Source organism: Orcinus orca, chromosome 6 (genome assembly GCF_937001465.1).
Source record: "Orcinus orca chromosome 6, mOrcOrc1.1, whole genome shotgun sequence".
Classification (NCBI taxonomy): domain Eukaryota; kingdom Metazoa; phylum Chordata; class Mammalia; order Artiodactyla; family Delphinidae; genus Orcinus; species Orcinus orca.
In genome coordinates this window covers 67,056,772-67,084,077 of record NC_064564.1, presented here as the reverse complement: position 1 = coordinate 67,084,077, position 27,306 = coordinate 67,056,772, and the positions used below count along the sequence as shown (strand labels likewise).

Below are 27,306 nucleotides of genomic sequence, written 5' to 3'. Positions count from 1 at the left end.
GGGGCTTAGGAAGGGGACCCATTTTCGAAAATTCAGAAATTTAGCTAAGAATGAAAGTGTTATGAGGTATTTCTTTGGACAGCAGTAGCAAAGATGTCCATGATTATAGTTTTAATACACAGTTTGAACATAACTTTTAATGGCCAATGGATCAAGGGAGAAACATGTTAAATACATTGGGATGTTAATCTGAATTAAGATCTAGGACATTGGGCCTGAGAAATGTTAATGAATGGCTTTCATTTAATTTATATCTCCAAAATATGATTCAGCCTACAAACTCTGCCATACTGTTTTTCATATCACCTAAAGCCTCCCATGCATATCAACACATTCATCTCCTTTGACTCCTGTCCACATCTGCAAATACAAAGACCATAAGCATCAGCTTGCAGCAAAATGCATGCAAAAATCCATCTACAAACCTAGGTTATCAAATTTAAAAAATAAAAAGAATCAAAGTCAGCTACAATTATGTATTTATATTTAGGTCCTCGTTATACAAACTCATGAACGTTCCATACTGCTAAAATAGAGAAAATATGCTTCAGCAGCACGGGCAAGAAGGGAAAGACTGCTTGGGAGAGAAATACCGCATACAAAGAATGCATAGGTAAGTCTCCTAGGATAAGCAAATGCAAAGTAAGAAATAAGCAGCAACTATAATTTCTTCTTTCTCTGAGATTTCATATTTTTCTTCATTTTAGAAATTTAAAAAAACAGATAAACGCAAGAAAAAGTTAAAATCTACAATGAGCTTATTACCTAGAGATATCATCATGCACGTTATGTTGTTTGTCCTTCCATTTTTTCCCATTTCTAATTATATTTATAAACAGAACCACCTAATATTCTCACCATCCAGATACTTGACTCGTACACTGATACCATAAGTTAACTGTATCATTAATATGAAGTTACTGTAAGTAACAATGTCCCCACTACATGAACAAGATACACTCAAAGATGCCTGCACTCTGACAACAGATAGAAAATGAACGGACCTGGTGAAACACTGCACAAACTAACGCTGAGGTTGCCTTAGGAAATGATTCAATCTTGAATGTTATTAATTATGACTTAGATAAATGAAATTTCCACGAAAAACTGCAAAGTCACTCATAATGACATTTACATGTATTTCTTATGTGACAGCATCTCACAAAGAACTATATGAAAAGCAAAAATAAAGTTAGAAGATGAACAGGGTGAAAAAAGGGTACAACACACTCATTCTTGTTATCATTTTAGTGATGACCCTGTACGACCAAAATGTTGGTTGTTATTTTCTAATGATATAAAAGAACTCAAACCTATTCTTTTCATTAATGGAAAAAAAATCTGGAAGAACTCTTCAATTGGGGCCACACCAAGAGATAACACAAGGGTTAGTATTGTGATGTGCTACAAGTGCCATTTCTAAAAAATTGAATGTTTTCCTGATTTGTTTTTCCTCCTTAAAGAATCATCTTACAGAGGCAAAAAAAAAAAAATCTTTGTGAGGCAAGAACTTGGGGTACTTGTGTGGGGCAGCAGTTGCTAGCCAGTCTGTTCTAGAAGACTTGAATGATTTTATCTTTAGGGAATGTATTTAGGGACGCTTTTGTCCTCATTGATCCATTCCAGGTTTCATTTGATTTTAGCCTCCTTTTTTCAGCTGTGAAGTTTTATATTGCTAATAAAAGAGGCTAAAATTGTTTAACCATGTTTCTTCATTTACATTCATGGAGTTTGGGGTTCATGGAGTTAATAAACAAAAGTGGTTAAAGGGATTTGAAATATTTACTCTGGAGAAGAGAAAAATGGAAGTATTTCCTATAGTCTTCAATTATATTAACTTTCAGTATAGGATGAGACAGTAATTATTAGACTTTGCCCAGCTATGCTTTATCCTGCACAGCATCTAATATACTACAGATGTTTAATAGGCACAAATATCAAGGACTGTAAAAGGATATGACATATATTCATCTTAGACTGACATATAGACATCTGACAGATGCTATGTCACTGTCTACTTGCACATAGTGCTTAGCAAGCCTGTAGTCTGCAAGCAAAATTATCTGCTTCCTTAGAAAGATGTAGACAGCAGCAGTTCCAAACGAGAAAGAGATTTTTTTAATAAGCACTAAAAGCCACAATACATTACAATTAATGTATGATTATGCTTAATAATAATGATATTGAGTGGGAAGGACTGATTAGAGGTACATTCTATTATACAGGAGATGGAAAATACATCAAGATTAGCTTGTAGAAGAAAAGGAAATAAGTTGATTAATTCTGGAGAAACTGTACAGGTCAGTACTTAAGAACAAATCTTACTTAGGAGAGGTGAAGAAAAAAGAAAATACAGTCAGAATTGTAAAATGAGAGGTCTAATTCTAAGGTCAGAGTAAGGGTCACAAAGTGAAAGATTGAATGGATTGGGCGAAGATGCACTATGTGTATCCATTCTTGCTTGCCTGGGTTAGCAAGAATAGGACCTCTATAAGCCAGAAACTTCCATTCTATCTCTTTAGAGAAAGGTGTGAAGACAAGTTTGGGAGGGCTTTGTGACATAAAGAATGACATCAGAAAGGGCAGGGATAGGGCTCATATAAAGAACAGTATTAGTGTTGGCCTATAAGTATAAGAGAGCTTCCAGGTAGTGCTGACTTTTGCTTTTCCTGCTTTAAGTAGTGGCATATCCACAGTGTATTGCCTGGCACTGTATTGATACTTAAAAGGAATCACCAGAAATTAGAAATACTGAACTGAGGAAAGCTAGATGTTCCTTTTCCTGATGTCCTGCCTAAGGAAAACATCCTATCCCTGCCATTACCTCAGGCACACTATAAATAAGCTAAGCAAATAATTGTGGTAACTGACTCTTCTGGAAGAAACAGTTCTACATGATATTATGTTAGGTTTTGAAACCTAATTGTATATTAGTATCTGAGTAGATTTCAAAAAAAAATTCAAATGCTTGGCTCACCCTAGATCTACCGAACAAAATCTTTGAGAATGGGGATTAGGAATTTATTATTTTAACTAACTTCTCATGTACTTCTTAAGTAGCCTGCACAGAACTAGACCACAGGAGCTTCTTGGACCAATAATAAATTCCTTCAGCCCAATTGTAGAAATACAATTATAACATTAGAGAAAAGTCATTTTTTATAAAATAAGTCATCATTTTTCAATTTTTCAATAAACTACATTTGGAATGTAAATAACTATCTCTGAATGGATGGTGGATGGATGAATGAATGAATGTATGAATGAATGCTCAAGGTAACACTTCATTTTATCACACCATCAATTGATCTTAACATATAGCAAATCTATTTAACAAATATTTATTGAGTATTTACTATGGGTAAAGTATTGTAGGGGCATGACTTTGAAAAGGCTGTGTATAAATGGAATTTTTCCAGGATGTTTTTTAATATTCCATTGACTTACATGATAATCCAACATTATCTTAGCTCTGATTGAATTTCAAGTGACTTTTTAACATTGAAACACAGCTTTCAGATTTCCTATCTCTCTCTTTTTTAACAGAAATTAATCACTATTTAAATACTAAATTGTAAAAAAAAGATATGTTTTCTACTGAAAAAAATTCTTTGTTGAATCTTTTAAAAAACTGAACTCTTTAGTATTTAAGAATTCTCTGCTTTTACTCCCATTTATTTTACAAATTCATTGTTTTAGAATAGGTTTTCTTATAGTAGATTCTTAGTGCTCTTGAGCTGTGTGTGCTCTGAGAAAGACCTGTACTACATCAAATGAAGAAACAGCTCTTGGTTTCAAAATTAGTTAACAGGCAAATGATAATTTTAACAGCTTGCAACTCCCTGGGCAATCAAAGCTAAAGTTGTTAATGATTAAGAAATCAAAGAAACTCTAATACTTTAATAGCTGAGCGTATGCATGAAACCTGTCACTAACACAGAAACTTGGAAAATTATTAGGAATCTTCCCCCATGGGGTTAGTCATAGCTGTTATTTAGAACTTGGACAGCTGTAACTCTACTGTAAAATAATATCTAATTCTGTCAATAATCTCACACATAAAGACACTGAAGGAGTCCAATGGAAGGCAAAGAATGGTATATAGTTACCATCACATTCAACTAACAGTAGCAGGTGGAAGGATTTTCAACAGACTAAATGAAACATTTGTAAAACTACCTTTGAATCAGGTGAAAAATGCACATGAAAGATGCAAAATCTGAGCTGTATAGGCATTTAGAGTCATTATTATGTTTATAAGTCTAGAAGGTACACAATCATTTGATTTGCATGATAATCGGGACAAAAGGTTAAAATTTTCTACTGGAATCTTGAGATTCTCTTTGGAAAAATTGTCCCAGAAAAGTTTTAGATGATTTGAGGTCTGAAATGAACTAAATGATATAAACATGAACAGATCAGAAGAAAATAATGTTGAGTGCCATCTTTTCAGAATAGTAATGAACTCCTTGATGTCACACTGAATACTTCTATATCTAAACAACTTCTAACATCAACCCTGCTGGTTAATGATAGTTATTACATCTCTTCAATCCTTGTTGGTGGCTCTCATAGTATTTGTCTTGTCATTAGCTCTACATCTATAATTGGGAAAGGATAGGAGGAAAAATTAAATTCAAATGGGGGTATTTGTATCAGTTGCATCAGTTTTAGTAGGAAATGTGGGAGAGGTAGGAAAGGGAAGAGGCTGAAGCTGCTGGCTGAAATAAAAGTCTATGGATCATTCATTCATTTCACAAATGACAATGTGCTTACTGCTCTCCTAGGTGTTGAAAGAGGCAAATAAGATTCCCTTATCTCATGAATTTCTTCATTGAGTTCTCCTAGCGTAGGTAATTTAGGGTTAGCTGTATAGAACTGATATATTCTTGCTACAAATATGTATGACACCTTTAGGTTACTTCTTTTGTCTACAGCTGGTCCTTTCTGTTAAACTGATCCTACAGGAATGTTCTCACTCTTCCTTTATTTGGAGAATGACAACCTGACTCCACCTGATGTCAAGACAGCAACAAAAACGGAAAAAGGGCATCTGAAGCTCTATCTAGGAAAAAATAAATTAGCTTCTTGCATACAGTAAAATTAAATGAGCCTCAGTTTCCGTATCAGTAGATAACGATATAATTGCCAAATGAGATCTTGCACATAAAGTGCTTATTGATGAACAATTTACAAGTTCAATAAATATTCATCAGAAGGATAAGTGGGGACTGTTAGTAGTAACAAACTTTACATGAATGACTATACTTAATAATTACTGAATGTGATTATTTATGATTCTCCCATCTTCAATGGAAAATATATTTACAGCAAGGACTTGCTGCAGTGGCAGTGAACATTAAATACCTCAGTGCCAAGATTCCTTGTTTGTCTCCTAAAAGCCAAATGCAGATACATGATCATCCTCCCACTAAAGACTCCTGCCCTCCTGCCACCCTCAGCTGCCTCAGAGCAATTTACCAGCCCTAGATGCTTATCTCTGTAATGACCCCAGGGAATTTATGGCCAGGAGAGGAATTGTAAACTATTAACATCAATCACAGCTGGAAACCACAGGCCTGGAGGTACAAAGAAATGGAAGCCAAACTTGCCCAATTGCCAGGCTTCATTCTTCTCCAAAACAGCCTTATTCTTAAAGAAATATTATCTAAAGAAATATTTTCTCTAGTGCATATAATAATGATAATAATTATTATTTTATCCTATCACTTGGATATTTCCGGTTATAAAGTCCTTTATATACTTTTTTCCACTTGAACTTCAAAAAAATCTTTGAGGTAGTCTATTATTATTTCCATTTTGCAGATGAAGAAACTGAGGTTCAGTGAAGTTCAGTCACACACACTGAAGTGTCAAAGCAGCCTGTATTCAAATCCCTATTTCCCACCTTTAAATATAAGGTTCATTCCACTAATCTATGAAACTATATTAAGAAAGGTCTTCAAATGACAAAGGTTCTTGTCCTCACTCCTTAGGAACACGCATGCTTTCACATCTGTCTACAGCCAACTAGCCTTGCTGTCCCATCTTTCCAACGGCCTCTATTTTCCTCTCCTCAGTGCCACAAAGGTTTCTTCTTTCACAGAATCCAATTCCTATGAAAAGACCATTCACAGAGGCAGAAAGTGGCACATTTCCTCACTTATTTAGGACATACTCAAGTGTGATTTTCCCCTTAAATTTTATTACATGTGCACGTTTCTCTTTGGGTTATATTACCTCTTGAAGGACAGAATTCTTGTAAGAACAAAGACAAGAGGACTGGTTTCTTGTCCTGGTTTCTATATTATCGTGGATACATTATCTATCCTTTATGGACTTCGGTTTTCTCATCAAGAGGATGAGGTGCGCTAGGTGACCTCCCCCTTCCAGCTCTAACTTCTATGATTCTGTGAATTCTCTTTTAGTTGTGATGGACATATTCTATATGCAACCATTGATTGTTATGTATTTGTTGAAGGAATGATATATGCAGTTTAATACTTTGAGAATGGCTACTGGGATCAAACACAGCCAAGCACATTGTCAAACACACTTGGCTCTATTCCACCACTTTTGCTACTAGGATTTGGAAGAATAGCTGACATACATGTGCCAACACTCTCTGAGTGCTTCTTTTAAATATTAGAAATAAACTGCTGCAAACATTTTTACTTAGTTTGTAAAGCTGAAAATTACTCATCTCCTTTTTGCTCTATAATAACCTAATTTATTTATTGTCTAAATTAGGGTAAGCAAATTAGTCCATAAGTGAATTTCCTTGAAAACTGAAGACTACCTCATTTAAGTGCAGAAGTTATTTTCACATGAAATATTTTCAACAGAAGGCATTAAAAGAAACCAACTATTACACATTCTCCTGTTTCCTTAACCAGGGTAGTTAACCTCTTCTTGATTACCTATAATGTCATCAACATGCCAAATAGTTATTACACTGTGTTAGACTAGATTTTAGCCACTATAGTGATACTTAAAGGGCCTACTGGAATGCCTAGGTCTATGTGTCCTTCCACTGAATGTGTACAGACTGCTGAGCTGAGTAACCCAAAAGTGAATTGAAGACCCTAGTCTGCTTATATTTCCTCCTGCCAGCTGTTATATCTCATGATTGCCTATGAATCAAGTGGGCTCTAATCTGCTCCTTTATTTTAGGTAAATGACTTGAGGATGGCTTCATCTTTTCAATTAAGCTAAACTAAGGGCTCTGTGACATCTGTTTTACAGTCAGAAGCTGTTTCCATTTATTTCCAGACTCATGGTTATGTTCCCATATGGTGGTGTTGCTGGGAATCTGATTTGTAGATAAGGGGAAATTTCCTCTACTACCCTATCAAAGCTTCAAATGAGATATCGTATGTAAAGGAGCTCTAAAAATTATAAAGCTATGCAAAACAATAACCATCATTAATGCTACAACTACAATGATTCCAAACTTATCAGAAAAAATGTACAAATTTTTATTTGATAAAGTAATCACTGCATATAATTGAATTTTCTTACTATAGGAACAGGTGAAGCATGTACATTTATACTATGGAAGATGTGCACATATAGATGTATACAAAAAACCTTGAGGCATTTAAACAATTTGAATATTCCAAAATATTAAATACTAGTATAAAATATTTTAAACCTTTCAAATGTCACTTGTACTTTAACAGGACAATGGCAGGCTCTTCTAATGTGAAATTTAATATATTCAGTAGAATCATTTGAGTTTTGGAATCACCTTATTTTATAAGCCATAAAACAAACAGTACAATGAGTCCCTTTTTCATTGTTTTCAACAAATACTCTTAACCCTTGAATCCAGACTCAGGAAGAGACACTTTTCCTCTCCTGTCCAAGTGTTTCCTCTAAATGCGGTAACTGGCTTCACTTAAGGCCTATCAATGTTACCAGTGATATAATCCTTCAAAGAGACAACAGAAACCTCCCTCTGTCCTAATCCCAGTGAGGGGTTGGTGAAGTTGATAACACTAACAATTCAAGCAGTTATCCAAGACACCATTCCAAGAGCAACTGTCCATAATCCAAAATTGTACCATTAAAAAACAACAACAACAACAAATTAAAGGAAGTTTCAGTACTTTGGTTCTCTAACATTCTTATTTCATAAGAAAGCTAACACTATAAGAAACTAAAGTCGGTACAATTTATGAATATCACCGAGAATTTTATATCACTTTTTAAATACAACCATTTTATGTCTAATTCTAAAAGCAATAATTACTATACTTATATTGCAGGGTTTTCATGGCTCATCAATCTTTATAGCCCTGAAATTTGTTTCATAAGGTGACCTTTGTAATTCCTTGGTCTTGCTTACCTAACCCAGGCTTTGTATAAAGAATGTCTCTTGAAGGTTTCCATTCCCATGAAAACTTGCTAGGATTCTTTGCAGTGAAATCACTGGACGAAGTAAGTTTCAGCTGTCTTGAGTGCAATTTACCAAGGTATTGCTCATATTTAAGTTTGAGTGTATATTATTTTTGAATTAATCTTATTTTTCTTTATTGCACCAACATCTCCAATGTGTAGTACTGCTAGGCATGAGCGCAGAGACCACACCAGAAAGTAAAAGCTATGGTATTGCCACTAACAGGTGGAAACAATAATGGTAACTCATGACAACAACAGTTTATTCCAATTCACACAAACTCTGTCTCCAACTATACAAGGGACTGTTTTATGGCTTTTTTTTTCCCAGACCCCTTCTTAGTATATTTCACTGACTACACCTCAAAAAACAGGAATCAGCAATTTAAAAAGTAAGTTTGAGAAAACATAATAATTTATATAATAGCCAATCTTGAACTGACTCTTCAGTCTTGAATACTCTCACTAGAAATTATGACTGTGTTAAAGCCACTTAACAAGTGTCTTTATTTCCAGTCTCTTCCCACTAAATATGTCTTGCCCCAAATCAAAAAGTAATCTCTCTAGAAAAAATGTGAAAGTGTCATTGTTTTGCTTGGAAGCAAGTCTTTGAAGACTTGCACAGTATCTAAGCACAAAGAACAAACTCATTAGCTTCATATACAACCAAATCCCTTCATCTATGATCCAAACTACTTTTAAAATCTCATCTCCCATTAAAGTACCCAGTCTTCTTCTCAATTCTTCTCCTGCAATATCAACCTCACCAGATCAGAGTGCATTCACCAAAGACGTCATGGACCCTCTCGGTGGTGATTTTGTTTACATTCCCTCTGCCTGAATGTTCCTCTCTTTTTCTGATCCCTCTAATTCCCTACTCAAATAGCACTTTCTTTGTGAAACTTCCCAATCCTCCCTCTCCCAGACTTTGCTGAAATAGTTCAGCAAAGTACTCCAATAGTTCCTTGACCAAAGCTTTGTTTTAGCATTTCTTACGTTGTATTACTTAAAAAAAAAATTCCCATGTGCCTTCTCATCTAATTTCTTAACTCCTCAAAGGTAAGGACTGTGTCTTATCTCTGCACACAGGGCTTAGCACATGGTAGAGACTCAATTGGTGCTTTCTGACTGAATAGATAAAGGACTACTGTGTGATATACTTTTTTCTCCAGCAGCTACTTGGAACTAAGGCTTCTGATTAAGCTAGTATGATGTGCAGATCTCACCACGGTGACTCACCATCCCAGATCAATGGCTTAGGGAGACTGATCAATGGATTAGGCCAACTGCACCAGGTGCAGTCCTCCTTTCTCCTACCTAATTTTGCATGTTCAATTGAAAAGAAAAACTGTAGCTACTGTCATGGTTGAGCTATACTGGTAAAGAGGGAAAGATTTTTCACTTTACTCCAAACTGTGATATAAGTCACAGGAGACAGAAGGCCCGTGGCTATGTAGCAGCATTATGGGCTTGTACAAATCATTTAACCTCTCTGGGATTTATCTGAAAAAACAGGGGTCTTCATGCTTTGACTGCCACAAGGCTGAGGGGCCAGACTAGACTGATGTATTTTTCAATTCTAAGATCTATGATTCTATTCATCCATCCATTCATCCATCCATCCATCCATTCATGAATGCTTAAGATCTCTTATAGCTCTAATATCTACAATTATACACCTAGGAAAGTTGGAGTCAAAGAAAATGTAAGATGTCCCAAACATTCTGCAAGAATTTATACTGTCAAAAAGAATGACCTGCAGGATATGCAGATTAACAAGTAAGAAGCTCATGAATACTGACAAGTTTCTCCAGATGCTCCTTACAGTTTGTGTTTAGTTTCCTTATCTGAATAGTTTGGGATGTCACATTTACTTAAAGGCGACAAACACGCTGTCTGATAAGTAATTGTGAAAGATTTGGAAAATAGAATGAAATTCTAAATCATATTTGAGAACTGTCTGTAGTGAAAGCATACCAGCAATAGCGACATTCTTGCACACTTAGGTATTTGTTCTGCTTGTTCAGAAATAAGGAGATAGAACATCTAAAGAAATACATAGCTTTGACATGTCAATGATAATTCCAGAGTCTACCTTTGTTTCTGTTGCATGGGTTGTTGTCTCATAGCCATATACTGCATGTCTTCTTGCAGACGATTAAGAGGGGAATCTGGCTTGACACGAATCCCATAGTAATGGTACTTGGAGTTTCCTCTTCATAAAAGAACAATAAACAGAGACACAAAAAGTCAGTCAAGTCAATATTAATCATACAGGATGTCCATTTAATTTCATATTTGGAAAAATTAGATAAAGGCAAAATATTAATGTTATATATTTATGATTTACCTGTTCTGGACACCTGTATATTTTTATGGTGGCTACATTTGAAGAATCAAATTAAGATTCTGAATCAATCAATTCAAGGCCCTAAGAAAAATCTTTCCTTATAAACTTTTGCTTAAATATTAGTCAGAATCCATTTGCTCGATTTAAGTTACATTTTATTTTCAACTTTATATTTTAACTATAATTTAGAAGATTAGATTAACAGGATATTCATTAACAGGATAAAGGGTTGCACACTAACTAGGAATTTATTATCAAATGGTTATGCAGAACAAAGAGAAAAAAATCTTAATTCTACTGTCTTGGAGAAGTCCTGTATTTTTCTAATTCTATTACTGCAGGGATGATTAAGATAACTTCATTGATACAAGATGTTGTGAAGTCTATTATTTAATATTTTGAAACCTAAAAAAGAAGCAGGCATTTAATCTATTGATTTCAAAGCATATTTTATTAGTCTCTGTTTTTGTGGATTCATATCAGTTTTTCAAGCTGAATAAGATGTGTCACAACAGACATGGGGAAATTTCTCGGTGAAAATGGCAAATTTCCACCTAGATAAAAAATGTCACAACTTCCTCATGTTCATGAGAAAGACCATATTTGTTATTAGAAATGACAAAGTTTTACTCTGAATGAAATTTGCAAATTCTTGCAAAAATAACATTTTAAACATGTAAATTTTTGCAAAGAGAAAATAGTAGTTTTTCTCAAGTCTATATATAGCAAGACATCAGTGTTCTTTCCAACTTTTTCTTTCATTTACAAGAAGAAATGCAAGTGGAGTGTGGATTCAATATTTTATATAAAAATAAAACAGAATTTTACTTCCAAGATTGAAGAACACACGTTAGATGAATCCTATATATTTGAAAAGACATTAAAATCTATTATATAAATAATATTGCTAGTTTAAAAAACATAGGGCATTTGAATACCTACATAGTTTCAGCAAAATAAACCAGTATGAAAACTTAATGCCTTCCACTTGCAGACATTAGATCTTGCCTCCAAGATCCACTGTAGAATACAGCAAAAAACAAAAACAAAAAATACCAGAAACTGTTCCCATACAAACTGGAGAACAGGAGGGAGTAGCCAATGACAAAGATACAAAGTAAAATCACATCTCTCTTGTGAGACCCCAAAATACACGAAGTACCTAGTTTCTCTCCAGTTTCCTATAAACTGGAATCTTGGATGGGTTGGAGGAGAGGCGGTTCTTTCTATTCCACTGAAGATGGTTGGGGGAAATCAGTATGTTCCATGGTCTTCTTTGTTTAAACTTAATTTGGAGATGGGATGTAACAAAAGCTACCTTTTGATTTACCTTTGTTTAGAAACATGGTGATATTACTTATCCTTTACTTAGCTCCAGAAACTTGAGCAGAAGTTTGGTTCTGGTTTTAATGAATTCACCAGATAATCTTATCGATGGATAAATAACAGGTTATGGTTTACTTAAAAAAAAAAAAATCTGAGTTGGTTTGCCTCATGATTTATACTGCTTTTCTTTCTGTTCCCTGGGTGAGGAGTAGAATGAATGCTAACACAGTTTCCATGGTAGAAAGAACCTCTGGCACTTCACCCCTATCATTGTCAGTTTTTCTACATTAGAGTTCTGCTAGCTTCATAACACAGCATTCGTTCAAACTTTCTCCCTAGGATTTCTTTTCTCCTTATTCTTCTAGGCTTTGTTTTCCATCTCTAATTACAAGACTACATACAATTTTAAAAGGAACAGGATACACAATTGCTACATAGTGAGAGGGGGAAGTAAAGAACATCAGAAAGAAAAAGCTGCAATATTGCAATATGTACTTATAGAGCATAGAGTATGGATTCTACTCATTCACAAACCCAAACAACCCCAGTTTTGTCCGTTTCTATTTTAAAGATGTGTTTCAAGGTTTGAATGGAGCCTCAAAATAGGATCCATTGAAATCCCTTTCAGTAACAAAACGGGCACAACAATACAGCTATTACAATGCTGAATAAAGCCCAGAGATTCAAAATATTGGCACAGTATGCATAACTACTGAGCCATCAGCTAGGATATAGTAGGTTAGGTCCCCAAATAATGATTTTCCTGGTTCTGGGGAAAAAAATACTAGCGAAACAAGAAGGTTTTTTCAAGGAACTGGAAGCTAGTTCCTTTACTCCAAATAAACAATCATATTCTTCAGTTTAAAATATACTACTATCCTTTCAAGTACAGATAGAAGAAAATACATTTATGAGAGAACCGAACCTCCAGCAATCTGAAAGCTGTACAATCACTTAATAGTCACACTTTGACTACATATAGACCTTGTAAATATCATAAAATGGCCACACTCCTTTTTTTTGTATAAATTTATAGTGAAGTCAATTACTGAGGCTGTTTATTTTATTAAGAATATTTAAAAAGCTTTACTAGAATACTATGAGGCTGTGACTTATAACTCATTAAAGGTATATCATCTGTCATATACAGTATAGGATCTTTATTTTTATACTTCTAAATATGGATTTTATAAGATTTAGGAAATCAAAAACATCCATATCATTCTGCTCAGCTATTCAAAATATTTGTTATGATAACTTGTAAAAATTATAGAAAGGCAAAAATGAAGCTCTATAGTTCTAAGTATTATTTTCAGCATATTTTGATTAGTAAAAACACTCATATCTATTTACAAAGGAAGGAAACAGAAAAAGTAAGTCTTCTTCACATTACTAGTTTCTCTGCAATGGAACTATACTATATTTTTACTTCCATAGATGCATGGCTTCACAATCAAGAGTTTTAAAAAGGCCAATAAGAAGTTAAAAAGGACCAGGTCATTAACTGAGAGCTTCAAACACCTCAAATCTGCAAGTTCACTAAATTATTTTTAATTGGTCTCCAGAAATGAAATGAAAAACTCAGCTTTAATTTCTACTCTATTCAAATAGAGGAGTTTTTTATAAAGACATTTCAAAGTAATTTTGCAAGTCAAGAGATACACAGTTTTCCACTTAACTTTGTCACTTTACTCATCATCTTTAGTACAGTTATTCTTCAAAAGAGAAGACAGTGATATATACTAATTTTTAAAGTATCATATATAAATCTTCCATTAATAGCTTGGTCTGCTCATTTCTATGTGATTTGAGAATCAGTTTTTCTCAAAGCTTTGTTTACTCTGCTGATGTTTAGTAGGACAATGCATCATACTGGAATGGCAGTTTTCAGTGAATAATGACCTTTCCTTTTCCTGGGGGATTTTATAAACTGAGCTTTCTTTAGTTTTTCTTTATATGTTATCTGTAATCAAGTACTTTTGCCCAAACAATATACTGAACTATATTGTTTAAAGCTATAGTTTAAAAAAGGGAGATTAGTTTATGATACTATTTTTAGTACTAACCTGGTTCCCAATCTCCTGGTTCGTAGCCCCATAAAAATTGACCTTATAAGTTTTCCAAAAGAAGCAGCATTGACTGGGTCCAGTTTGTGTTCCTGACAGTGTCGTAGGTAGTGGTTGTAAAGAGTGCTTCTGGGAAGGCTCACTCCTTCTGCTGTCTCGTAATTGTCCAACAGCCACTGGAGCTAGTATAAACAAGACAGGGTAAACACAGAGAAACCAAATCATTCACCAAAATGTCTCTAAGACACTGCAACTGTAATACACAGAAACACTCAGAAGATCTTCCTCAAGCCATGTAATAGGTAAACTGTTGTAATTCAGAGGACTGTGTAATCTGACTTTGAAAACTCTCAGAAGTGTAAATAGCTGACCGTCATTTATTGACCTCAGACCATGTCCATTCCTTCAAACATTCAAGCACATATAAAGACATACTAATTTTCCTTGTATTGACTGCTATTTTGGAGACAAATACCTTTTCAAGGAACTCAAATAATACCATTAACTGGTTATAAATATAATTTATAATTGTACAGAAAAAAAACATGTTACCAAGCCTGGCAGCGTGGCACATAATATGTCGTTAGTGTTGGTTTGTTACAACACATGAACAGCAGGCTGCCTTGTATAATTATTGACACTAAGGTTCTATTCATTTTTATAGAATTCTAATTTATTTATCCAATTTACTTATACAAGATAATACAATAATGGTATTATCCACTGGGACAAATTCTACAAGCAGTAAGGAAAAATTTCAGTCTTTTCTTCCCCAGAAAGAAAGAAACTCCCTAGAGACTGGTTTAAAAAAATATGTGTAATGAAAAGGAATAATTTACTACAATCATTTGAGTTTTTCTACCTCAAAGCTATGTTTTTTCATAATTTTGGAAGACATACTACAATGGTAGTTGGTAAAGCAATGTTTTCTCAATCTATAGTTCACATTTTAAAGTTTTATGTTGTCCCGTCTGAATTTTTAAAAAATAATCTGTAAAGTACATAATGTGCAGGAAATTTTTAGAAAAATCTAATTTATGTATATAGTACTGAGTTTCAACATTAGAAAAATCAAATTATCAATCTGTTCATTATTTATTTATAAAAGGAGAACTGAAATAGGTTTAAATGACTTTCTTAAGGCCATACATACACCATCTCAGTGCTTGATCTGGTTTCCAACACACTTTCCTGATTATTTGCATACCAGTTATTATTTCTACAAAAGCAGCATATATGTCACATTACTTGTCTCAACCAAATTTCCATGCCATATATAGAAGGTGTGATAAAAAGGTGATATTCTACATGCAATTCAAGTTAAATGTAAGTTATGGAAGGAAAAGAATTCCTTTACTGAGCATCAACTATCAGTCAGGCAACGTGCTAGGCTCCTATGGATGTAAAAATGAATGTGACCTCACTCCTGTCCTCCAGGAATTTACAGTCACATACTAAAAATGATAATAAGAACACTCAAACTAAAGCATTTCTCCATTTTGCTTACATATTTTAAGATTTGTGATCAAGCTTAGAACCTACACTTTCAGACTCTTAATAAGAAAATCCATTAAAAATATTGTCAGAATTATTTTCTTTAACCGTGACAGCTGAATTTTCCAGAACAATTTTAATTTCAAATATTCCTACATGATATTTATGTAATTAAACATGTCATTAACCTATACTTGATGTTGGCTTAGAAAATATGGCCACCAAGCCTATATGACAGAGCAGAGTAGTTTTAAAAATGAAAATAAAATTAATGTTCTGGTCAGGAAGCCTTTAGGTTCTCTATGAACCACATACACATATGAATACATTTAAATATACCTATTGCCTCTGAACATATACAACGCTCCCCTATGAAATTTTTAAAAGATTACACAAAATAAACATTCATTTTTATAATGGCCAAAAAATTTACAGGTCAAAAAAAATTCTTTTCATATGAATCATCTGTAACCTTACTGTCAGTAAACAAGTTTTCCAGAGGCATTCACACATGATTTCTGAGTACTCTACATGACACATAGAATAAGTTCACATATACATATTCATTTAGTGTAAAGAGAGGTGGTAAACTGATTGGAAAATCCAGTTATAAAGGCTCAGACTAGTATTCTGCCTACAACAGTGGGTCAGTATGTCTCTAGTGTTCCTTTTGAAATTTTAAGACTTTGTTGATTATGAAACAACTGACAGAGAAGACACATAAAATGTGACAAAGCAAACCTGCCTCACATATTTCATCCACGTGCCTCAGTAAGATGACTGGGATCTGAAAGCATTGTTTCCTCATTTGAATGGTGTTAGGGCAGCTCTAGTGAACCATACTGCACACAAATGATGGCTCTTGTTTTGTGTACATATACTAGATAGAGCCTTCCATTGGTATTCTAAATATATAAAGAATATAGAAATAAAGAATATTGAAATACAGAATATAGAAAGGAATATTCTATGAGGAATTTAATCCCTTGAGATCAAGGAATATTTTTTAAAAACACCATAAAATGGGCAAGCATATAAAAACTATAAGTATTTTTTGAAAAACAGTAATATTTTGCAACTGAACTAATGAAGTGCCCACATCCACAAGCATCGAACAATGCCAGTAAGTTAAAAATGTCACAGATGTTTGTATGTATGTCTATGTATCCTCAAATAATAAGGCATATTGTCAAAGCCAAAATGGTATATTTCTTAACAAAAAATAAAAATCAATAAAAAATCAAATATTTCTTCCTTTGCTAATGAACAGAACATATATCTATATACGAAACGCTAATTTAAAGGGCTTTTTTTTTCAGAAATGGAAAAATAATCAATTTCATAATGTGAACTTTATAACCAAAAGTATACAAATAATAAAATAGATCTGATGTAAAATACTTTTAATAAGATATAAATCAAATGAAAATAATTTGTTTAATTAATCAGATACAACTTAAAAATTTCTGTAAACTGCCTTAACTGTTTACCTTGCAATATTTAATTACTTAAAAGTAAACACAAATATCTAAAACTGAGAGTTTATTAATATCTCATGATCCAGGGCTTCCCTGGTGGCGCAATGGTTGCGAGTCCGTCCTCCTGCCGATACAGGGGACACGGGTTCGTGCCCCGGTCCGGGAAGATCCCACATGCCACGGAGCGGCTGGGCCCGTGAGCCATGGCCGCCGAGCCTACGCATCCGGAGCCTCTGCTCCGCAGTGGGAGAGGCCACAACAGTGGGAGGCCCGCGTACCGCAAAAAAATAATAATAATAAAATTAAAAAAATAAAAATAAAATAAATAAAATACTCATAAGCCTGAATAATATACTCAAGCCCCCAGTGAATAACCTGGAGAAAACGAAGCTTTTATTGGATTGGCCACATGGTCCTCTGAAGTGGCTAAGCAAGTCCCAGAATCTGGACTGGCTCTTTTGCAAACTGATTGTTCTTCTTACATAATTTTACATTCTTAAAGGTTTTTCTTCATTTCTAATCCAGTTTTTAAAAATCTGACTTTATCTGTAATATGTATTTGTGTGTCTGTGTGTGTACACACACACATGTGTATACATATTTACATACATATGTGTATATGTGTATATATATCTATATCTATATCTGTATCTATATATATAAAATCATTAGTTGGTTTGAAAAATTCCACAAGAGTGGGTATGCAGGTATTCTAGTGACTATCACTTTCACAGTAGCAAAGCTACACTTTGTTCCCTGCCCTTTGCTTGCAGGAGGAGGAACTCTTATTCCTTCCCAGAAGCCTGGAGATCACTTGGGAAGGGCAGGAGGTCAAGCGGAGGTAAAAGCCCTGAAGGATGGAGGTGGCTCTGCTGCAGCCATGACTGCTCCAACTAGGAAGCCTGCCAACAACTGCACACCCAGGAGTAGTGCTCCCACAAATTGACTGTGTAAGTGGAAATTGGTTTAGGAGCTACCAGATAAGATTTTGAGATTTAGCTGGGGATTAATCTGCATTCTACATGCCAGTATTTAACCTTCGAGTTTTGACACGGTGATAAAATTCTGTCAGATCTTTGAGTCTAAAACATAGTATAAGAAAGGATTAATTTTTATTATAAGAGAAACTTGGCAGTTAAGTGTAACCTGAAGGTATACACTCCATGTGCTGCCCCAGGGAAGTTCATGCCTATTAGAAGATATATTGTTTCCTTGGATTTCCTCTTTTATAAAATGTATTTGGACACTAATTCAATACCCTTAACATTTAGTAATTTAGAAATAACTATTGCTATTTCTTTTACTCTTTTATAAGATGTCTTATAAAATATTTGTTTATATTTATGATTTTAAAAGCCCATGAAATACCATAGGAACTTTTAACCTTTATATTTAAAACCTGATTATTCTACTGATGAACTAATGTAAATTCACGTAAGGGTAGAAACCAAGATAATTGCATCTTTCAACCTTTGCATTTAATCTATATTAATCAGGGTAGATTAAGGAAGATGAACAGTTCCTATTTGTCCCAAAGGGAAATACTGATTGACAAATTAAAAAAATATACATTATTGCATTCCCCAATTAACATCTAAATGTAACATTGGCATTTTCCCCCAGATGGATTATTATCCATTAGGATTCATTTTAAGTTCAGTTCACTGATGATGTGCATTTTGACAGGTCTTATTTCCATCATAACTTATATTTACAGCACAGCCAAGTCAAGAGAAAGTAAGCATAAAACAAGGTTTTGCTTTGAGCTGAATATATTTCAGTAGCTAAAACCAGCAAAAATCATTATTTACTAGATAGTAAAAGGTATATAAAATAAATGCCTAAAGCTTTTTATATACTTTAAATGGAATTTTAAAAATGCACAAGCTGAAAAACATTACGTGAAATTTGGGAACAATTAATTTAAGAATGTTTCTGTATTTAAATTTATAATCTAAAATATCCCAAATTTGATACAATATAACCATTAATGCCAATTTATATTATTTACAACTGAGAAGAAGTATAAATTAAACTTAACTCTGCAATGAAGAAAATTAAGATATTCTAATTTGATTTAGGCAGACTACACATCATTTACCCATAACATCTTCACATGCCAAAAAATTTAGAAATAAAAATATTTAAATAAAAAAAACTAAAGGTTGTACACGGGGAAATGATAGCTCGGCCATACATTCTTTCACTCAAATGGTGTGCAGGGAGACCACTGTCTTATCAACAATGCTCACACATACACCTATTTGAAGCATACTTGGTAACAAAGAATACACGTGTGAGTCCCCCAAAAAATGCACACATGATTGGCAAAGGTACTTAGAATACTGAAGGCAAAATAAGGTCTGTTCCCTTCTAATACTTGTCTCTTACATTTATTCACTTAGCAAATATTTAGTGAGCACCTACTATGTACCTGGCACTGTTCCAGGCACCAGGGGTGCATCAGTGGATAAAACATATAAAATCTTTACTGTCTTGGAATTTTCACTTGTCAATAAATATTTATTGTCTGCCTATATAATGCTACTACTGGAATAAGTGCCATTATGTTAATAATGTTAATAGAAGGCAACATGGCACTCAGTGTAACTACTCAGTCACAGATGAGGCACTATGTTGGGTATGAAATAGGCAAGTTATACATGCATTTTTGACCTGGATGATAAGAGCATGATGATGATAAAAATAGACCAGTAGTACAAAATACTCTTAAGAATATGTTGAAAAAGGGTTATAAAATTTAATACCTCACTAAATCTTCTAATGTGTAGAAAGAGAGGTGAAAAACAAAGAAATCAAGTTGGATTATACCAACAGGGGATTATTTATTTGATTTTATCCTAATAAGAATTTTCCAAATTATTGTGAATAATCGAATATATAAAGAGAAAATAGAAAATCCATCTATTCCATATTGCAAAATAGAATGACAACAGACTTTCAGCTCAAAAATCATGACTGAGATCCCTCTTTGGAAACTAGTAAGTATGGGACACAAATTATTGATAATTTCTCCTAAATTTTGCCTAATGAAATTGATCCTTTGTAGAAACTGATGTCAGGGAACTATTATTATAAGGTTGAATTTATGTCCACTTCAAAGAATCCCACAAACCTCAAATGATTCTATATTATGTGCTATATAGGAAGGGATAAAGATAACTTACAGCTTATTAACATTTAAGTTGTTAGCCATATTTAAATTAAAAAAAACCCTCGCCACTAAAATTTTCCTACACAACTGAAAATCATCAATTAGGTTTTAACAGAATTTAAAATACCCTTAGCAGGTGATTATCAACTGGAATGCATGTAGTAGCTTATGCCAGTTGCTTGGATAAATCTAACAAAAATTAGGAGCATCGCTAATTTTCCAAGGACAGAAAGACAGCATGATCTTCTAATGGGTTCAGGTGGAAACAAAACCTGACCGGTCAGCAGAAAACACTGATCCCTTCTCCACTGTTTATAACCATCTTTAGAATCCTTTGTATTTCCAGAGACTTGACTATAAATGTGTTGCTTTTAAATAAACTTAACTGTACCTCAGAGGTGTAATAAAAGTGAATCAAGATATTTAGAGAAAGATTATCACTACATTAGCAACATTTATGCCCACTCTGTATATACTGAAATGCCTCTGGGAGTTATAAACAGTATGGAAGAGTTGCCATGCTATGTAATAAAAAGTACAAAGCCATAGAGTAACAAACATGTAACTGTTGTTTATGCAGCTTAATTCACACATTCATTAACATTAAATATTACTTCATGAATTTTACAAGAGAATAACAATAAAAAAAACATATTTGAAAAGTTTCAAAAAACCAACAAATAAAAATATACAAAAATGTTCTTATATCCACATTATTGTTCATAAAAATACTAATTAAGATGGGTAACTCAAGTTAAAATTAAACACATCACATATTTTACTGAAGTATATATCTCAAATGACAATGAGATGTGAATTGAATATCAAAGCACAACTTCATAGAAGTCTGAAAGTTCAAAAAAGGTAACTGGAAATTTCAGGATTCTTTTTCTTATATCCCTGCACATTTTCAACTAAAAATGAACAACATTTTCCCTTGCCATTTTCAAAACAAAACACCAGATGGTCCTCACCCCCTCCCCAAAACATACATCCTAAAAGTAGAGAGTAAATCAGTCTCTACACACAACCACAGACTCATGCTAGCACAGCAGGAATATACCTATGAAACATATAAAAGAGTGATGTACTGCATACAAACTTTCAGAAAGGGGAAAAATCATATTCCTTAAACTTTCAAAAGAAGGGCCAAGGTATATATTGTTTTATAATTTAGAATCTATAATTTTCATCAAAATTGTAGTCATTCTCCAAGTAGGTTAACTTGTTTTTATTTGTCATGATATACTTCCCTTTGAAAAAGAAACAAACCACTTCATCTAAAAATAAATGTGTAAGAACATAAGGAAGTATTTTGTGTTATGTTGGAATATAAAATTTAAATGTTTGAAAATTCAAATATTTAAAAAGCACAGTGAAACATTTTCTATGAGCTAAATGTTTCAGGTTTATGGAAAAAAAAATGATATTTTATTTCACTTGGGTGATCCAATTTTGGACTTTCAGTCACAAAATATGGGGAAGAATTAAAAATAATAATTTTAGAGGAAAAACTCTAATTCTTACTATATTGTTACTGACATTAATTCAGCAGAACTGTCTAGACAGATTTAAATCATAGGTCTATTTACTTTTTCCCATATATTCAGAAATCATGATAACAAAATAATTTTTAATCATCATTTTCATTGAGTCCCCAAAATTTGTACATTTGATGAAAATGTTTATAGTTTCACAAATTGTCATCATTCTTCTTACACTCACCAGTGTTGTAGTGATGCTGCATCTGATAACAGTTAAAAGCTTTAAAAAATAGTAACAATAATCCTGTTTTATCTGAATTATTGGCAGTTTATGGCTTATCTAGAATCTCACTTCTTCTTTTGGCCCAGATTCATTTTTCTTTAGGTCTTAGGACCTGAGCTCATCTAGGTAGCTGTTTCCTGCTCATTTTATATAGTCTTACTGGTAAATAAATCATTTCGAACAGTTTATCATTGGTTGTGGCATTAACAATCTTTTTTCCACTTAAAGAATATTACTGGTCATACAAACAGACACAACCATTTCTCTGTCTCAGACTCGAAGATGCAGATTATAAACATTTGCTTCACAGTAAATAAATATCACACTAGAAAAATTTAAATCATCAGTTACTTTTTACCAATATTTGGTAGCTTGTTATTAACTTGGAAATATATCTGTACCAAAACAGTAAAAAAACCTAGTGAAGTAGTATATTGGGGGCTCTATTTTTAGATATTCCACTGTGCAAAATTGCCATTAAGTGATACAGAGATCATAAGGGGCTGAGAAAGGAAGGTTAAGAAGCAAAATAAATAAGTAAATAAATAAAACAAGCATTTAGAAGCAAGCAACACATGCAGAACAAGCAAGAGATTAGTTTACATGAAGAAGAGGCAACTTACATGGCTGTTGAGAAGAGAGCTTCTGTGAGTGGACAGACCGTCAGACTTTTGCAGCGTCTCAATCGCCATTTCAATCTGATAATAGATGTCATTAAAAAAAGGGCTCAAGACAAGATAGTAATAAAAGGCTCACCAGAGAATTTTTGATAGATTCTTTAAAGTTCAATTTCTTCTTCAATGGTGGCTAATGAATAGCTCTCACTAAATGTGTATTTCCTCCTTCCTCCCCCCAATCCCAGAGAATAACATAAAAATAGGCACACTAATAATAAGCTCAATCACAAAAGTAAACCTTTTTGAATATTCCATAATTATATAAGAAGGGAGACCTGAGAAGCAGGAACCCCAGAGGATTGTGCTAGTTAAAATATTCTTGACTTTCGTAGTTCAACATGTGAGAGTAACCGCTCTCTTTCTAAACAGTCTCCCACCCAAAGAGTATTTAATATTTGTTCCGTTCTGTCACAAAAGAAAACTACTGCAGATTTGTGTTTTATTAATATGCATTAGTATTTTAATGCAAATGTGCAAAGACACCTTCATCAATGTTCAAAAGCTTCTAAATCTATCCATTCTTCTCTAAACCCTGTATTAAAATTTGGAAGTGGAGGGTCATTAGTATGAACACATTTAGATGTAATCATGGTCCCTACATCATAGTTTAGGATGTGGTGGTGAGGCAGAGCTATTAGAAATGATAGCAGAAATGGAATGTAGAAGAGAAGATAATTCAGAGCCAACAAAAAAAGGGACAATCACAGAAACAGTTTTCTTCCGTGTAATCTCAGCACACCATGAGCAATCATAACACCTTAATTAAGTAGCAGGTGCCAATAATAAATGAGATGCACTCTCGATAACCTCATATTTAAAGATCACTATCTCTCAGCTCCTAGCACTATAGCACTTACTGTAAGATCAGGTTCCAAACACCCTGTATTTGATTACTGGATTCTATTAACAATATTAACTACAGTTAAATTAAAAATCACACTATATAGGAAAGAAATCATTATTTTTATTTTTGCTATCTGATCAAATCAACATCCCTATAAGCAGTTATAAAAAATATTTCATGCTTTCAAACACAGATAACATACTTTACATTGGCTATGAAAATTAATGATGCCTTGAAATTTCAACATACTGCCTCCCCCTGCCAAAAAAAAAAAAAAAAAAAAAAAAAGATGGATGGCAAAATCCATAGCAAAGCAAAGTCTTTTTTTTTCCATCAAGTTTACAACTGCTTTATGGTGGAATACTTTATACACAGAATGTTCAGTCTCAATTATGTCAACATTAAATTTAATTTTCTTAGGAATTAGTAGCTTTAATTTTATGTTATTTCCCCAAGTTACTTGTTCTTCTTCCCTAGAGTTAATAAAATGTAATACAGAAAAGAATGTTAGGTAGAAATTATAGAAAAAATACTCTTAAAGTATATAATAATTCATAAGATGATATAATACAATTTATTATATGATTAATTTTTTTTAATCAAAAAATTAAGTTAATTGGCTTCTGCAACACTCTTTACCAGATGGAAGGTTAATGTAGTTCATCATTATACTCGAAAATAAACTGAAGAAAATGATATTGTACAAACCAAAAAAAAATTATGGAAAGAGTAATGTAAATGTAATGAGTAAACATTTTACCAAAATGTTAAACTAAAACTATAAAGGACCTCAGTATTACATCTCTTAAAAAGGCATCAATAAGTGCTCTTGTTTTCAGAGAGAAAACATATATCGGGACTTCCCTGGCGGTCCAGTGGTTAAGATTTCGCCTTCCAACGCAGGGGATGTGGGTTCGATACCTGGTCCGGGAGCTAAGATCCCACATGCCTCACGGCCAAAAAACCAAAACATAAAAGACAACAGAAGAAATATTGTAACAAATTCAATAAAGACTTTAAAAATGGCCCACATGAAAAAAAACTAAACAAACAAACAAAAACAACCAAAAAAAAAAAACCAACCAAAAAAACATATATAAAAAGACAGCTGAAAAGTCTCATCCTCATGTGACTGTAAATCACTTCTAGGAAGAATTTGCTCAAAATTCAAATTTGCTAAAATGCCTACATTTTCTTTGAAGTTTGAGTGTGGAAAATTTGAGGTTAGATTTCGGTCTACTTAAAAATAAAATGATCTGTATCTTGTGATTTTATAGGTTTAAGTGAAAAGTAAAAATTATCAAAAATATAATAGCTGAGCAATAATGAGGGAGAAATCCACATCTGGCTTTGTTTGTTAACAGCAATTTTTATTTCTTTATGACTAAAGGATTTGTGGTTATTTTTGACAATTAAAAAATAAGTATGGTAAATAAACATTTTCCATTTCTTCCCTAAACTAATTAAGCTTTAGACTATGAGTATACCTTAGCTTTTTGTTTGAAAAATCAATTGTCTGAACTAAGGTACAGTGCCCAGTTGTATCTCTTACTGAATAATCACCCTAGGACTGAATCGTCAATAGTGCACATTTCTTCTTCACGATTATCTAATGCTAGGATACATGGTGCTTGGCAGTTTAGACTGGTTCGTGATGATCCTGAACTATTGATTCATAATCAGATAAGAAGCTATGGCAACTCCTCTGAGACCAAATGGTGGGATGTTTCATTTGAGATGAGATGTTCAGCATGGAAAGGCTTATAGAGCATTAAGTGTCATTACTGGAGTGGGTGAGACTTACAACTCCCTATGTGAAAGAGCAGATAAGAAACTGATAACCATTCCAGCCACCATGAGCACATGAATTCTTAGAAAAATCAGTCTTTTCTGGAAGACTAAAAAAAGATCGTTAGCAATATACTAGGGATGAATTAAAACCCTCCATGTTCGCCAGCTAAAACAGGATTCCCATGAGAATGGGAATCTACTCTGAGGGTGGTTATCAGTCAAAGACAGAAACCCTTGGTCCAGTGCTACTGCAGAAACACTTTCAGAAACTGGAGAAGAGGATTTTGCACTGTGTTTAGACACACCACTGAAATATTAGAGGACTGGCAGGCTTCTGGGGCAGAAAAGCGATAGAGATCAATGAAAAGTCTTCCAGCCATAGGAATTATAAGTGTGAGACCACCAGCCTCAGATGCTACCCCAACAGAATGCCTGACAAAGTCTGAAGAGTCAGAGCTCAGGTAATGTGGAGAGCTTCCTACATGCATAGACCAGGTTTCTTTCTGACTGCACATTAGCAGAAAGATGAAAGACCTCTTTGCAGTGTGTCCCATGACAAGGCACTACAGAGCATAATTCGAAAAATCAGACCAGGTTTGAGCACTTGCTGAGAGTAGTTCACAGTGAAGACTATTCAGGAAAACAGACTTTCATCAGAGAGTGCAGGGACACCCATGAGCTTTGCTGTGAGTGAAGCTTAATTTGGGCGAAGAAAGAGAGGAAGGTAATACTAGTTGCCATGAGAAAATGATGTCTGACCTTGTGTCACCAGTTAGGAACTGCAGAATTAAAGTAAATACAGGTGTGACTCAGCTCCCCCAACCAAACACTGAATTCTCAAAAGACAGAATCCCAGGGAACGGTGTAAGTGGTTTCCCTCATTTGGGCACAAGTGGTTTCCCTCCATACTAAGAATGGAGTGCTCATTAAAGACTATGACAACTATTTTTTCTTCTGAAATAGAGTGGCATGGTCACAAATGTGATACAAATATGACCACATGGCAACAGGAAGACCTTAGTTCTTGTGTGGTGGATTCAAGGAAAAAAATACCTGGGCTCTGTAAGGCAGAAGAAACCTCTATTTGTTTGGAATATAGAAAGTATGCATGTCTGTTGCAGACTGCACCAGTGAAGAAACTCTTCCATGATTTCTCAGGAATTAGGGACAGAAATCAGTAGGAACAGGGAGAAGCTGTATTTCACATCTAGGAGGAAAAAAAGTAAAGCTCAGTGGAGCTCCTACAAAGATACAGCAAACCGGGCTTCCCTGGTGGCGCAGTGGTTGAGAGTCTGCCTGCCAATGCAGGGGACACGGGTTCATGCCCCGGTCCGGGAGGATCCCACGTACTGTGGAGCGGCTGGGCCCATGAGCCATGGCCGCTGAGCCTGCGCTCCGCAATGGGAGAGGCCACAACGGTGAGAGGCCCGCGTACCGCAAAAAAAAAAAAAAAAAAGATACAGCAAACCCTCTAAGAAGGACCTGAAGGGGACAGGGCACCTATTACCTGATGGGGGATAGATACACACTATGATAAACATGTGGCCTAAAACACAGGCTGCAAACTCTTTTCCAGTCACTCAAATGCTAATGCTGCCTTGTTGGAATCCAGGGACCAGTGGAGAGTCTCTAAGCACCCAAGGTCACTTGAGGCTTGTAAGATATCCACCCAAGAATCAGTGTCCTGAAAAGGACAACAGAGAAAAGTCACACCTAAGCCCTTAGGGAAAGAGGTTGAGAGAACAGAGAAGAGGGGTCAAATGATGTCTGGATGTCCAGTAAATATTCTGTTTATGTTCTCCTTTCCCAAGCTCAAAGAAGAGATCAATATTGTACTTTTACTAAGGCAGCAAATACTTTTTTCATTATTTATTTATTTAAACATCTTTATTGGAGTATAACTAACTAACTATAATTAGTTAGTTAGTTAATGCAGTG

General features: G+C 34.2%; 1 protein-coding gene across 3 annotated transcripts in view; it reads right to left on the bottom strand.

The window, feature by feature from the left end:
• The window catches only part of RFX3 (regulatory factor X3), a 288,511-nt gene that overhangs the window by 52,000 nt on the left and 209,205 nt on the right, over positions 1–27,306 (bottom strand). For all 3 annotated transcript variants that reach the window (XM_049711842.1, XM_004286226.3, XM_004286227.3), the window contains 3 exons: positions 22,680–22,754; positions 14,143–14,324; positions 10,496–10,615 (listed from right to left, as the gene is read on the bottom strand). In XM_049711842.1, coding sequence (XP_049567799.1) covers positions 10,496–10,615; positions 14,143–14,324; positions 22,680–22,754 — 377 coding nt within the window. The remainder of the gene's footprint in view (positions 1–10,495; positions 10,616–14,142; positions 14,325–22,679; positions 22,755–27,306) is intronic.